Below are 15,424 nucleotides of genomic sequence, written 5' to 3'. Positions count from 1 at the left end.
GTTACAGAATAAGTTTTAAAAATTAGAGCATATTTACATACACAAAGCATGGTTATTTTATGTAATATAAAAATAATAAATTGTATTTACCTGTATGTGCATTTGTGACTTAACCATTCTGGAATAGAACACATTGTGTTCAGATCCAGAAAAATTAATAAATTTTATTTGCATCTATTCCTACTGTTTCCTTGACAACGACTGTAGATGCTGCTATCACCATGGGAATGGTTCTTCTAAATGAAGCTGCAACTTCCAAAGGAGATGTTGGAAAAAGACGAAGTAAGTCACTGTGTTCGTATTTTTGTAATTAGGTATAGTCTTAGGAATCATTTAAATCAAATGAGAAATACATGAAAACCCTTTGTAAACATGCACTGAAGAAATGTTCTATTTTTCGGAAGGTTACGGTTTTTTGGTTTGTTTTCCATTTCTTGGATGTATGTGTGCGTATTCTTGAAAATTTATTTCTTCCAAATGAGATTGAGTGATTTTTCCTGGACTTGCATGTAAAGAGAACTGCCGTTCCCCTTTTTCTTGGTGCTTGGACCCCTTCCCTGAAGCTGCAGCCTCTGGGGTAACATCCGAGCCACCGGAAGACAGAGGTTTTATTGGCACATGGTAATGATCCCCAGGGCAGGAGGAGCAGGTGCACAGTCAAAGCCTGATTCAGACAGAGACTCTTTCACATAGGTTTTTTACACTGAAGTACTAAAAAACATTAAAAAGATTTAAAAAGAAGGCAGTTCTTGATGTTTCCTGGAGTTTTGCCTTTTCCATGGGTACTCCAAAACTTACAACTCTGTCACGTGTTTCTAGTATTACGCTGTCTAAGCAAGTTAACGAGGTTTTATCCTTTGGACTAAACTTCTCAGGGAGTTGTAGAATAAAACATGTATTTTTCTAAAGTAACATATTTTGTCAGGGAAAAGGGAAAAACACAAGGGAAAACTCTTCTGCTGAGGAGCAAATGTTATCAGTGGGTAGACGGCCTGAGTCCGTGTTTCCTGCCACAGACCTTTTTTATAATCAGTACCAAGACACTATATGATTTTATGCCTGTTTTCCACAAACCTGTAGTTTACAGGTTTTCTTATTATACTTTAAAAAACCCAGAACTTATGTTCAGGGAGCTAAGTGTCTAAAAAAAAAAAAAAAACTAGTACTCAGCTAACATGGAGTTGAAGAAGGTCAACCACCACACCATGGAGCCAAGAGTGCCTACAACTGAAAGCAGGAGAACTGCATCCAGCATCCATGTGGAATCTAAGCTCCCTCTTGATATAGATGTGGAGTGGACACAACCATTCCAAGGTCCACAGGATGGAGAAATAGAGTATGGATTAGAGTGGACTTATTGATATTCTATTCATGAACTATTGTGATTAGTAATAGAAGAAAATGTGGCATTGGTGTGGAGAAAGTGGCCATGGTGGCTGCTGGGTGTGGGGAGTGGGAGGAAGAGATGAGATGTGGAGGCGTTTTTGGGACTTGGAGTTGTCCTGGGTGATGCTGCAGGGACCGTTACTGGACATTGTATGTCCTCCCATGGCCCACTGGATGGAACGTGGGAGAGTGTGAGCTATGATGTGGACCACTGACCATGAGGTGCAGTGGTGCTCAGAGATGTATTCACCAAATGCAATGAATGTCTCATGATGATGGAAGAGATTGTTGCTATGGGGGGAGGAGTGGGGTGAAGGGGGTGGGGGATATATGGGGACCTCATTTTTTTAAGTAATATTAAAAAAATAAAGACAAAAAATAAAATAAAAAACCTAGTAATTAAGGTATTTAAAAATCTAGAATGATTTTCTTTACATGATTTTTAGCCAGGGTCGCATGTGTTTAAATGGGTCATAATGATTTCTAAATATTAAGGTGTCCAAGTATTGAAATATTTTGGATGTAATTTCCAGTTTAGTTTGCCCTATTTTCCCATAATGCTCTTTGTATACCACTGTAAAGAAACTACAGAAGAAATGAATGCATTACTTTGTTTAGTTAAGCATTTTTGAATATCATTTTATGATATATCTTTGAATAAACATTGCGATGTTCTCGGGATTGATAAGTCATATTTATGAGGACAAACTCCTACACGATTATATATTAATCATATGCCCTATCATACTAAGGTGAACAATAGTACTAGTAAGGAATATGTACTAATTTTTTAAATCTCACAATGTCTATGAGAATGAATATATAAAATCATTACTTCCAACTTCTGACTTGGTAGATATTTCTATTTGTAACTCTTATCACCATCGCCCTAAATACATATATGTGTATAACTGAGCACTGAGAAAAATAGTTTTTAATTTTTCCTTTTTTATTCTATGATTTTTATTTTGATACAACTACTATGATGGGTATTGCTGCGATCAGAAAGCTTTCGTGCGGTCATGGCTTTTTCTTCTTACGGATAAGTTTTCTCATATCGGCTACTGTGGTTCATTTAGTAATTATGAACCCCTCACTACTCACTCGATCCCTCTGCCTTCTCCATATACAAGAACTTGAGTACCATTATTTTTTGTTCCACCACACAGAATGAAGTAAATTTATTCTTTTATACCTGATCACATATATTGGGCTCATTTCCCAGGAGCCAAACCGAGTGAGGCTGAAGAGAATGGCAAAGGGAGTGAAGAGTGTTTAAAGTTAAAAACCGAGATATTAAAAGAAAGGAAAATGTGTTTGCTTAAATACCAAATTTGGGAAAATATAAAATAAGGCATTGTTTAATTAAGTCTACGTTTAGTTTGCTTAAATGATTGTTGTGAGCATCATTATTATTATTTTACATTTTGTACCTACTGTGTGCCATACTAGATATTCTACAGTATTTTTTATAAAGTGGTTTTCATTTTGTGATACTCAGCAGCCTCATTTTTGGCCTTATTTTTTGCCAATGTTCATTTGAAGTTCAACTGCATGAGTATTGTCTGAAAAGAAATATCACAGAGGCTGCAATTGGATGCTGTTAAAAGCTTAGGGCTGTTGACAATTTGTATTCAAACCTGAATGAATGGTATTCCTAGAGAGTTTAAATGAAAGCTGCTGACTGACTTCTGAACCATATTTTGGCAGTGCCATCTATGGCTTATCCACTGCCTGCTTTGCAGGATTGTAACTCAACCTGGTTTCATTTATATGCTAGAAGATTTTAAAAATCATATTTCATTATTATAGAAGCATATATGACTGTTTGGTTTCCTTTTCTTCTGCCTTTGTGTTTTTAATCTCGTCTTCTCCTTCCTTTTATAGTCTGTTACTTCAGACTTTTTTCATTGTTTTTTAGAGTTCCCTGAAACTAATGAAAGTATACAAGTATTATGCAAAAATGTTTTATTCTAAGAGATGTTTAAATATTTCTTATGACAAGATAACTAATTTCTGCTTATTCATAGAACAAATGTTTATGTTTTCTTTTTTTCTGAACATACCTCCATTTAGTTGGCTTCGATTTTTTCCAAGAATTTAATTTTATAAGCATGTTTAGACTTATTTTGCTAATAATGGCAATGAACTTTCTTTAAAAATCCAAAGTCTCTCTTATTATTCCTCTACTTTTTGAAGTAAAATCTTCCTAACCATAATAGAAAGAAAAAAAGTAATTTCCTTATTGTCTACTTGCCTGGGATAAAGTAATGTTGAAAACCTTGACCACAGCACACTCTACTGTAATGTCTGCCCTCTGTTCCTTTGTAAAACAAGCAAGCAGACAGCAACCACCACACTTTGAAACTTTACCTGGTACCTAGAAGGATAGCCCTCTTTCGCCTCTCAGTGAGATGGTATCTCACTCTCCAAGTTCTTATTCACAGCCTTCTCTACTCTAGGATAAACTAATTCTAGTAGCACACTTCCATTGAGGCAATAGTCTAGTTAGTAATTACATTTTTATAAAGTTTGCATGGCATCTAAAAAGAATAAAGTTATATTTAGCATTCTGATAATGCAAATGTCTCTAATACTTGCCACTGCTTTGTAATGCAGGGCCAATGATCTTTATGTTTTACCACATTTTGTTTGGTTTGGGTTAATCCTTTTGGGGCATTTTAGTACTTGTAGGAATAAAAGAGAAGAAGACCACAAGAGGAATTAGATCAATCAATTTTGTTGTTTTAAGCCCCACATAGTTCATTTTCCTTGAGAAGAAGGTGGAAAGTAGTGAATGCATGGGATTGTAGATTGTCTGGTTTGTTGTGCCTGAATGTGCCACGAACTAGTAAATGTAAATAAGTTAGAAGTAACTGAATGTACCTAAAAATATCAACTTTGGGCTGTCCTTTTCTTGTTTCTAGACACTAAGGGTGTTTTCTTTCTCTTTCCAGTAATTTGCCTAGTGGGGTTAGGCCTGGTGGTCTTTTTCTTCAGTTTCCTGCTTTCGATATTTCGTTCCAAGTACCACGGCTATCCTTACAGGTAATCTCTTTATGCTCATGTGAACAATGTCATTTTAACCGATCGAATAAACAAAATATTAGTGGTTAGTAAGTTATTTGAATTAACTTAGAGTAGTGCTAATTCATTTTCCAAGTGACTTTTAATTCATTTGAGCAAGTTTTTGAGCACCTGCCATGTGTTCAGCATAGTGGAGCATGCATAAAAGCTAGAAGGTCTGGTTGTTGTTCCAAAGCAGAACAGTTTCATTTTAGAGCTACATATGCATATATATTATTATAGTCTATATAGAGAGACATAAAACCAGTTTGAAGCCTTATGGAATTTATGGAATTTTTTTCTTCTCTGGGTTTGTCTATCCATCACTTGAATTTGCTTTCTCTATATAAATGACAATTTCATATGATTTTTACTTCACTTGCAATATATTTTCCCCATAAAATCAATTGTTGAGTAATAAACTTCACATCATCTTTTGAATTTTGCAAAATTTTAGCTTTTTTGAATAAAGAAGAAAAGCCAACTTGAAAGGAAAAAATAATGATAAAATAACCTCTGGTCACTAGAAGTCATCATTAATGCATATCTGGTAAGATTTCCATTCACACATAACCACGACTGAGGAGGAGAGAAGACGTTGAACATGCCTTCTGAGACCACATTACCACCACCACACCAGGCCTCCACGAAACACAGCACTGCTGTCATACTCAGGGTCAAGTGCACGCTCTGAGCTAGCCGTACCCTCACTTCTTGAAGGAATAAATCAAGTGGTCTTTCTCTAGGGAGTCCATCCAGCACCTTCACCCATCTTCTTTGTAGTGAAGAAGTACGGCCCCATATTTCCTTTCTCAGAGTCTGCTGAGAGAGAAGAACCAACGATATGTTGACAGGAAATAAAAAGCTCCTTATACCCTGCCATATGTGAACAATGCAGTCATTTTCAGACTTTTTACACATTTAATGACTTTGTATATATATGGCTTGCACTCTCTCCTTTCCATATATATATTGGGAGGACAAAATTAATCACCTAACAAGGAGATCTGATTATGGGGCCATAATGGAAGAAGAAGACTCTTCAACCCCACCTCTCTGTTTTCTCCTATAATATGAAACAGAGACACACTGGCCATTTGTTTTCTTCCCACACCCACTAAAAATAAATTTATTAAGGCAATGGAAGAAATGTGGATATCCGATCTGAGCTCCATGATCATCTGCCTGAAATCCTGCCTTCAGCTTAAATGAATTTTTAAAAATATCAGTCCTGAGGGCAACAAGATTATTAAGAAAAGCTATCACATCTCCAGTTTGTTCAGGCTTCTTCTTGAAGTTAGATAGCCGCCAAACTTGGTTTTGAAAATGTGAAATAATCAAACTATTCAGACCCAAGATTAAATAATACACAAGAAAGATTAAGTTATTTGCTTTTTCTCCCCTTATCCTAGGATTGAAAAACTTCATTCTATTGAAGAAATAGAACTACTCTAGTTTAAAAGACTTTGAAATCAAGGACACCAAAAATACTTCATAACACTTATATGTCAAAGGAAAGGTTGTATTTTTATTTTTATAAATAGGTAAACTGTAGTGAGAGATGATGTGAGACCCTGTTTAGTTGACATTCAGGATGTAGGGGAAGGTAAGAGGTAAATTTCAGATTTCCTTGTACAACAGCGTGCTGAGGCATACCAGAATATCATTCCCTATCTAGGTTACAGCAAAAAAAAGACTAGGAAAAGGAGAGAAAAATGAGGTTTTTATTAGTTTCTTATAGTAATATTACATTCTGACAACACTATTTTTGTTATGATATGAAAAGTTTTCAAGTGTGAACTTTTTTGTAAGGAGCAGTTTCACTCACTTTGTGCAATAGCCTGTTTCTTTACCAGAAGTGGACATATATATCACCTGGGAAACTTTTAAAAATACATATCCTAAGTGCCACACTATATATAGTAAGTGTTCTGAATCAGAGTACATTCGTACTTAGTTTATTTCTGTATGAACATGGCATTTGAAAACCCTTATTTTCTAACCAGCCCTCCCAGCTGAACAAGTATGGCTTTGCCATCAGCTGTCCTCCTCGGGCTGAAAATTAGTTGAAATCTCATTAGGCACCAAAGTTGGGGATAGAAATTAAACCTGAGAGTGGATTGTGAGTATAAAATTCCATAGAGTTTAGATGACAGCCTCTGAGAAGAAGCTGCCAAGATACAGAACCAGAACAGAGTCCTGCAAAGAGGCTTGGAAAATCAGGGGTGCTAAAGATTGCAGCATGGCCATGCAGAGAAATGGGAGCAGGCATTGAGCTTCTTGCTGCTGCAGTAGCACTTCGACTACTGCTTGTGTGGGTTTACCAGATTGATTCAAGCTCAATAGAGTTTGTCTGCTGTGTTAAGCTGTTTGGGATTCAAAGGGCCGAGGAGCAGTGAGGGTATTTTGGGTAATGGGAGGTTTATTGTAAAGTTATACTGAGAAGGGAAGATGAGAAATATAATTCTAGCTTCCACATGCCCAGATACAGATTTTTGGAAGTTCAGAAATAAGTCATTCAGAAACATGATTCCATTGTCTCAACCCATACTCGATAGGTAACTAACCTGCTTATGACCTGACTCTAATTCTGTCATTACTGAATAATTTCTTTTTTATTCTCCTCCCCTTTCGCTAATTGGTGCCTTTTTTGTATGTTTGGCTGCCACCCTTGCTACCAGTGTCACTCTCAGTGTATTTTTGTCAGCCCCTTCTCTCAGGTGGTTCAGTTTGTCACTATGCAGTATGGACATCCAAGTTAGCCAACTTTCATACCAATGTGTACCTCATATCGCATGGTCTACCCTCTAGACTCTGCGCAACTATTTTTCTGGTTCATCAGTGTTATCAGTATATGCCAAATGTCTAATTTTCTGGTGCTCTTCAGAGAGCCTACTGAATGTAAACTAGTCATCTGTTTCTTATGTGCCTTCAAGAGAAGTCACATAGAGTGACAGAGACCTATAAAAGACAAAAGCAATAAGTAAGTGCAGAAGGTAGTAGTTAATGTACCTCATCTGTTGTTAAAAGGGGTGTGCAAGATAGATCTTTGGTGCTCCTTAGAGATAGTTCTTGAAATTCTGTCACTTTCCAAATATATATAACTCCATCATGTGTGGTTAAAAAAAATTGAGTATTTTAAATGAACTTTAGAATTTAATGATTTCTTGTCTATGTGAAGACAATATGTTAGTACAAAACTTCATTGAAATTGAAGTGATTTGTGCAGTTTATCATCTGGCTTCTATACAGTTAAAATGAAAACTGCAAAAAAGCAAATATAATTTTGGTATACTATGCAGCAAAATTTACTCAATAAATGTTGGTTCAGCAATTACTATGTGCCAGCTGCTCTTTTAGGTTCTAAGGATATGAACATTAACCAAACAGACCAAAATCTCTGTCCTCACAGAGCTTACGTTCAAGGGAGGAGTCAGAAAATAAGTATATAGTATGTTTAAGTCATGATAGGCAAAAAGAGAGGCAGGTGCTTGAAATCTAGTCAGCATCTTCAGAAGCCCTGGCATTTTTGTAAAGCCATAAAGTCACTGACAGGAGTGAGCCCTTTGGGCGTCTGGGGGAAGGACGTCCTGGGAACCAGAACGGCAAGTGTTGGGGCACTGGGGGTCAGGGGGAGCTATCAGAAATACGACGCCTGCCGGGCAGGGAGGAGGAGAAAGGGCGCCTGAGGTCAGAGTGAGGGGAATGGAGTCCCATGGAACCTGGGGAGACTAGCTTTCATCTGGGTAAGAGAGGGGTCATCAGAGGGTCTTGAGAAGGAGTGACAAAAATCGGTCTTCCGTGTATATGGAACTTTGTGGTCCTTCATAAACAGCTCCTATTATCGTCCTTAAATCTGGCTGCCAAGAGACGAATCTTCCTAATTGGAATAAAGTCAGGAATTTTGTCCTGGTAATGTATTCCAGAGATGACAGGAAAAGTGGTTTTTATACTTCAAGATCGTGAGTGCTAGTGAAGACTTGACTCTTCTACTTATTTTCTTAAAGTTTTCTTATTTAAAAAAATCAGAAAATAATGTTATTTTCCTTTTGCTCTTCATTTTGCACTATTTTTACCTGATGTAAAAAAAAAATACTATTTTGCTTAGCAGTAAACTCATTTGGTTCAACTTTTAAAAAATGAGCTTGGAGTTATAAGTTACTGAAATTTCTTCCTTTGAATAAAACAAAAGCTTTCCGAGAAGCAAATAAGAATTTTGGCAGTATAGAGTGTAAACAAATAATTGTATGATTAGTTGTTTAAAGTTTGTTTCCCCCATGGATATAAACTCATTGTGAGTAGGGAGCAAGTATTTTATACTCTTTTATCGAGATTCTGAAACAGCATAGTACATAGTAGGCAATAAGTATTTAATGAATGAACGTTACGTGTGTCTTAATTTGGAACTAAAGATTTGATTTATAAATGGGAAATATGCATATAAAGAGTTTTTTTTCCCATGAGAGTGATGCTATCTGTAAATTTACAGAAGAGTATTACTTAGGTAGGTATCAGAGCATGGCCTGGAGTCTAATGAAATTAAGACAGTCACCTTTTCCATCTCCTGAATTTGTCTTTCTCACATTTGCATGCATATTAATATTGTGCACATACACATATTGCCCACAGTTTTCTTGAAGTTGTAAGAGTAATATTTTATTAGATTGATGAACAAAGTAACAAAACTATGGATATGGCTGAGCTTTAATATAAGAGAAGATGAGAACATTTAAAACTTAATAGTTAGAATTGTTACCACAGACCTGGCATGGAGGTTATCGTTACAGTACTAAATGTAGCTATAGATATAGCACACTCCAGATTGTCAGAAGGTTTTACTTTCAGTTCTTACTACTTGTAAATATAGAATCTTACACTTTTGTTTTTAAATGTGCAGTAGCTAATACCACTCCACTGTTTATACGCTGTAAGTGTTCTGTTGACCAATTCTCTGATGAATCCTACTTTCAGTAATAATATCCTTCAGTGGAATTTTCTTGACTGGCAGTCTCATCATAGGAATCTCTAATATTCCTTTCATTGTGTGTAGATGAGCGTAGTCATACTGACTTAAAATATAGAACTCGCCTTCCAAAACAATTATGAGGTGTTTAGTCAGATATTCTACTGTGGAATTCAGGTAGAATTCTGTTGTTACTGGGGCTAGTCAGGAAAATCTTGGAATTTAGTAAAGGCTTTTTGTTAATACCAGCTTAGGCTTTTTACTACTCTCATTTAATTCCTTAATGATTAAATGATTGAGCAACTGAAACTGGGCAAATAAAAGTTCACCTGTGTACTCCATTGTTCCCTGAATAATCCAAATCTTCTTCTGTCTGGACTGTCTTTCCTATCAAAGCAAACACCTTTTAGAACCAGCTCCAGTGACCTCCTCTGGAAAACCTTCCCTAACTCCCCACCCTGCCTCAGTGCCCTGAAGGGAAGGTGTTACTTATCCTATTGTAGGTTAAGACTCTAAGCAGGTTCTCTATTGCCTTTGCTAGATTGAGTTCCTTTGGGTTTCATCTCTTAAACCTTTAGGAGCTTAACAGTTTACGTGGCACAAAGTAATTATAATAAAAGTTTGGCTACAAGATTTGGAAGAGTGAGAGGTAGATAAAGGGAGGTGCCTTGGTTATAGCTTTGCTAAACAGGTAAGGACATTTTCTGTCTAAGGGAATTTTATACTGTGTCTTAACACCTAGCAGCTTTAAAGTTGAATATGAGTAACTGAAATTTGGCAATACAGTATTCTGTTAGCCAGAGGGGTGCCGACCCAAGTACCAGAAATCTGTTGGCTTTTATGAAGGGTATTTATTTGGGGTAGAAGCTTACAGGTTCATGGCCCTAAAGAATCCCAACTCTAGGTTGCTTTCTCACCAAACTCAGTTGCCACATGTTGAAGCAAGATAGCAGACGATCTCCCCTGGTCTCTCCTTCCTTCTTACTCTTAAGGCTCCTTGGGCCCATCTTCTTCCTATCTCAGCTGTAGGCTGGCAGAGGGCTCCTCTCAAGGGCTTCCTCTATCAGTCTGGCATAGGCTTATTTCTTTCCAGGCCTTACCAGCTGCTCATCTCAAACTATCAGGCGAATGGCTCATCTCTCCCAGGAGCTTTAGCTGTTTGAGCCGTCTCTCCTCTGGCATCTATGGAGTGCTCTCTTCCTGTGTCGTCTTCTGTGAGTGACCATTTATATAGCCCACCTGGGGAGCAGGGACTCAACCCTGAGTCATGCTCTACTGACATGGTGGAATCAGAGCCCTAATCTTAACATAATTTAATCAAAGACATCTCAACTGAATCTTATACAATCAAAGAGTATCACATCCCAGAGGAATAGATTATTTTAAAAACATACCCTTCTCTTTTTGGGGTTCATAAATAATATCAAATTGTCTAAACTTTTTTTTTTTTAAATTTATGAAGTTTGGTTTGACACTCCTGATCCTCAGCCAGACCATTTTAACATTTGTCTCAGTCTTGAACCAGAGTAGCTGTGGGAAAAGTCATTGTAGTTGGGAGGAAGAGCTATGTTATCCAAATGTGGATGTCCTTGCATAGTTCTTTCATGATAAACTAGGAATGCTGTCAGGACTTGGTTCAGCATCAGCATCCATAGTTAGATGGAGGGAGAGACTTCAGAGCTGCTTCATTTTCATTGGATGACTAGGTTCTCATCCTCTCTCTCCCTGACCTTAACCAGCTATGTGCTGCGGCAAGCCACTTAACTTCCTGGGCCCAATATCCATATTTAATGAAGTAATAAGGTGGCCTACATCTGATTTCTTACCTGGTTGGTCATCTGAATCTCCAAGGAAATTTTTGAAACATAAAATTTCTTGGGTCCTATATACCTGAATTAGAATCTCCAAGAGTGGATCTTAAAAATGGTAATTCTGATATCACCATTTTCATCAACCAGTCTTAAGTTAATATGACTTCATAATTACCATCCAGCTTCAAAATTTTTATGTCCTTGAGTCACTCAGTGAGTGCTTTATATACATCTTGTGAGGCTTACTTGCTATGAAATACTTTTACTCTGGTTGGTGAAGAAAAATATGTCTGTGAAGCAGCAGATAACAATATAATAAAATTATCAAAAACTAAATGGCAAATCTGTTGTATGGAAATAGTGTATATCTGGGAAAGGCCACTGGGTTTGAAGACTCCAGAAGGCTGGGATTAGCTTTGAGTTTAAGGTAGTGTTTAGATAAAATAGAGAAGAGCAGTTAAGTATATTTCATGGACAGAAAATCATAAGATGAGTGGATACAATGAAAGGAAGAAACATGCATGGTATCTTGGGGAGATTATGAGTGTATTCCTATGGTTTAGCAGCCTTTAATATGGACTCGTACTAACGTGCTTCTAGCCTAAAATGCCCTGATCAGATAAAAAGAGAATACACCTCCTGTTTTGGATGAATTTTAAGATAATTCACCAATTCAAAATCTAGATATTTGTAAAACTTACGATTGTTTTTCCAGAAGAACTTTTTTCATCAGAGCATCAGTGCCCTGGATTTTTAGCACTGGAAACAACCATACAGAGCATCTTATCAGTTCAAACCCATTTTTATAGATGAGCTTAATAGAGTTCATCTACATAAGGATAGAGGTGGAACTTCTGGTTCCTAGCTTGGTTCTTCCTCTACTAATTTTTTAGGTCCTCTAATTCTTACATTCCCATAAGTAGAAAATTGTCCCAGAATCAAAGTTGGAAAAATGTGAGGTCAGTTGTATGATGGTATCTAAGAAAAATGTTGAGAATTAGATGCACAGCACCAAGGTATTACCTTCCAACTCTGCTCTCTTGAACTCCTTTGTGAGCTTGAGTAGATCAGGAGGAAGTTGTGTGTTTCTCCTAATTTTCCCTTATGTTAACTTTCACAAGTATAAATGCATGAAATGAGACAAAAGGAGATATATAGGACTAAGGATCACTTACTCGTTTAGATTGTTAATTAAAATAAAAATATAAATTTATATCCTTTACTGAATGAAAGCCATTATCGTTTACATAGTAGTAGATGGGTTTCCTCTTTTATTTTCCTTCCAATTCTGCCCTTTCAAACTATCCTGTGAGAGAAGCTTGGTCAGTTACAAGCATAATAGCATATTCTTAAGGAACAGAGTACAGTCCCAGAAGCATTTGTCTCTAGCAACAGCATTACATCACTTGATTTAAAACAACAACAACTTCTTCATGTCAAATGAAGAAAAACCACCAAAATATATTCCAGAAGGTATTGACCAAGTAGTCTGAAAAGACATTTGTACGTGCCTGTCTTCAAAGAGAGGAAAGCTCGACGTTATTGAACTATAAACCATGCAGACCAAGAGATGAACCAAATCCAGCATCTCAGGACACACACTCAATTACTCTTGCACAAAGGAAGGACATAAGACCATATCCTTGACTTTCCCAATCTGGATATATGTACATATTAAAGAGAAGGTGAACTATGAAAAACAGATACTCATTCTTCTTCAAAAGAATTCTCAGGAAAACCTTCCACTTCTGCCTACTCTAGATAACTAGAGTTTATGCTTTGTGCTTTGGATAACACTGTACATTTGAACACACATCTCCCCATTTAAAAGTCACTTTAGCCATGGTCTTAATTCCGCCACCAAAGTACTTCGTGTGGTGCCTCTGCCTTTTGCAGTCCAAGTCTTCTATGAATTACGACCTTTGTACTAAAAAAATGCCACTGGTATAGAGAACTATGTCCAGACTTATTCTTAAACGCATTTCCTCATTTTTTCCTCATAATTTTTAATCCTGTTTAATCTACAACGTTTAATTTCTTCTATATATAGTGATCCTTTTCAATTTTTTAAATTGATTTTCATTTTTATTTTAATCTTAAATCTAGCAAGACTGATACATAGGTCATTCATGCCCTACTTCATTTTCTAGGTACTTGATGCTAACATCAGAATTTGTTTTTTCTTTTTTGATCTTCTGACAGGGATGAAAGTCCATTTTAAAATGTTTATCCCATTTCCTTAAATATTCCTTAAGTTTTAGTCTTTAGGATTTATTTTATATCATCAACCTGTATCATACCATTACTACTCCCAAATTGTCTTTTAATTTTTAAATAAGCAAACTTCCCAAATTTGAATCCCCAGTGTGCTTGATACTAGCTTGTAATCTTGAGCAAGTTACTTAACTTTTCTAAATTTCAGTTTTCTCATTTTTAAATGGGAAGATTGTACATACCTCATTCAACTGTTGTGAAGGATTGCATGAGAGAATGCATGAAAATCACTTAGCACATTGCCTGGGACATAGTAAATGGCACAGAGTATTAATGTGTGATGTTTATTATTACCATCATTATAATTCTTCTACACATATATTAAACTCAAATTTCTATGTAATCAACTTTTGTTCCATATTTACATGAGTCATTCAATGAAGGATAGATTTTCCCTGAATCTTTCAGAGAACTTAATTGGGCTCCTGAGTCCCTTGAAACTATAAGTGAAATAAAGATTATTTGAATTTGATCTAATTACCACTGAGCACTAGTTCAGAGGAAAGTTTTATTCCATTGGCAGGAGTGAATTTATTTTATGTATTAAATAAAAAACTTTTTATCTATTTATATTTATTTAATATAAAAAATGAATTCACTCCTGTCTTCTCTTAAGGATAATTACCTTCCCAATATTTTCCACTGACACACTTTGACTCACAAAAACTTTCTTCAGAGGATTTCTATAAAAGCATTTATGACACATCTGTGATTAGTAGGAAGTGAACATGAAACATTCTCTAAGAAGTTATCACTTTGCTTCCTGACCACCCATAAAACCGCAGCTGTCTTAGAAAGGTGGTGTTGTATAATTGGAAAATAACTATTTACAATCAGCAGACCTGAACTGTGGTTTACTTTTTTTATATTAGTTAAGAGATATGGCTCTAGAATCATACAAATCTGGGTTTATATCTTAGATCCTCTCAACCAACTTCAAGATTTGCTGTTAACTACATCTCTTAAGTCTGATTTCGCTCAACTCAAAAATAGTGTTTTTGTGGAGTGGGAGACAGGTGCAGTTGTTAAATTTGTCTTGTCTTTCTATATCTTTTGCCAAGATATTTAACTCTTTTAAGCCTATTTTTCATGGGCAAACTTAGGATAATATCTTCTACAGAATTTTTTGGGGATAAATGATAATCAAGCTTTAGTTCCTGAAATATAGTAGGTTCTCAAGAAATATTTATTATTTCACCTACCTCCCTTCCTCAGTATTAGCATTTTAGTACTTGCATTTTGACTAGCACTTTATTACATTTTTCATTGTGGTCGTATATAATTGTTTCATGTATTTAAATCTTTTTTCCTTCTATGAGATTGGAAAGGAACGGGAAGGTTTCTTGGCAAATACCTTTCTATATCTCCACATTGTTACGCACATAGTAGGTGCTCATTATTTACTTGTTAATTGAATATACTTACTTATTTCTTCATCTACTTCGAATAAGTGCAACAGGAACAACTAAAATAGAAACGCAGTGAGGTGAAAAGATGAGTACTGTGCTGCCACATTGCACAGCTCCAAAAGGTGCAGGTCATGGAATGACACACCCTGGAATTGCTTAACCTAGCCGTCCTGAGGGGATGTGTGGAAGGGAATTATCCCAGAAACCTGACACCTAAAAATAACCATTACAACCCCAAATTGATTTTGAACTTTCTGGCATCGAGTAAAGTATAGAAGATAAAAGTATATATTATTAAAGCATACAATGGTATCTTCCAGAAAAGTATCTTCCAGTATCTTAAAAAGATACTTAAAATGTACGATGTTCTTGGGTATTTTGAGAAATGGTGAACAGAAAAATGGAATGACATCAGTAAGAGAAAGTACAGAATAGAAGCTAGAAATGAAAGGAACTCAAATTTTGAGAGATGTGTAATAGAGAACAGGCACAGCAAGGCAAAGATATCCCAGGAT

General features: G+C 36.2%; 1 protein-coding gene across 5 annotated transcripts in view; it reads left to right on the top strand.

The window, feature by feature from the left end:
• The window catches only part of TUSC3 (tumor suppressor candidate 3), a 245,212-nt gene that overhangs the window by 193,089 nt on the left and 36,699 nt on the right, over positions 1-15,424 (top strand). For 4 of the 5 annotated variants that reach the window (XR_011647748.1, XM_071212625.1, XM_058289934.1 and 1 more), the window contains exons 8-9: positions 208-282; positions 4,344-4,434. Coding sequence is in view for 4 of the 5 variants with exons in the window: in XM_071212625.1 (XP_071068726.1) it covers positions 208-282; positions 4,344-4,434 (166 nt within the window). In the remaining variant the exon portion in view is untranslated. The remainder of the gene's footprint in view (positions 1-207; positions 283-4,343; positions 4,435-15,424) is intronic. The other variant, XM_058289935.1, reaches the window with a different exon arrangement.

This window comes from Dasypus novemcinctus, chromosome 29 (genome assembly GCF_030445035.2).
Source record: "Dasypus novemcinctus isolate mDasNov1 chromosome 29, mDasNov1.1.hap2, whole genome shotgun sequence".
NCBI lineage: Eukaryota > Metazoa > Chordata > Mammalia > Cingulata > Dasypodidae > Dasypus > Dasypus novemcinctus.
Note: the sequence above shows the minus strand (reverse complement) of the source record. Positions and strands in the feature narration are given on the sequence as shown.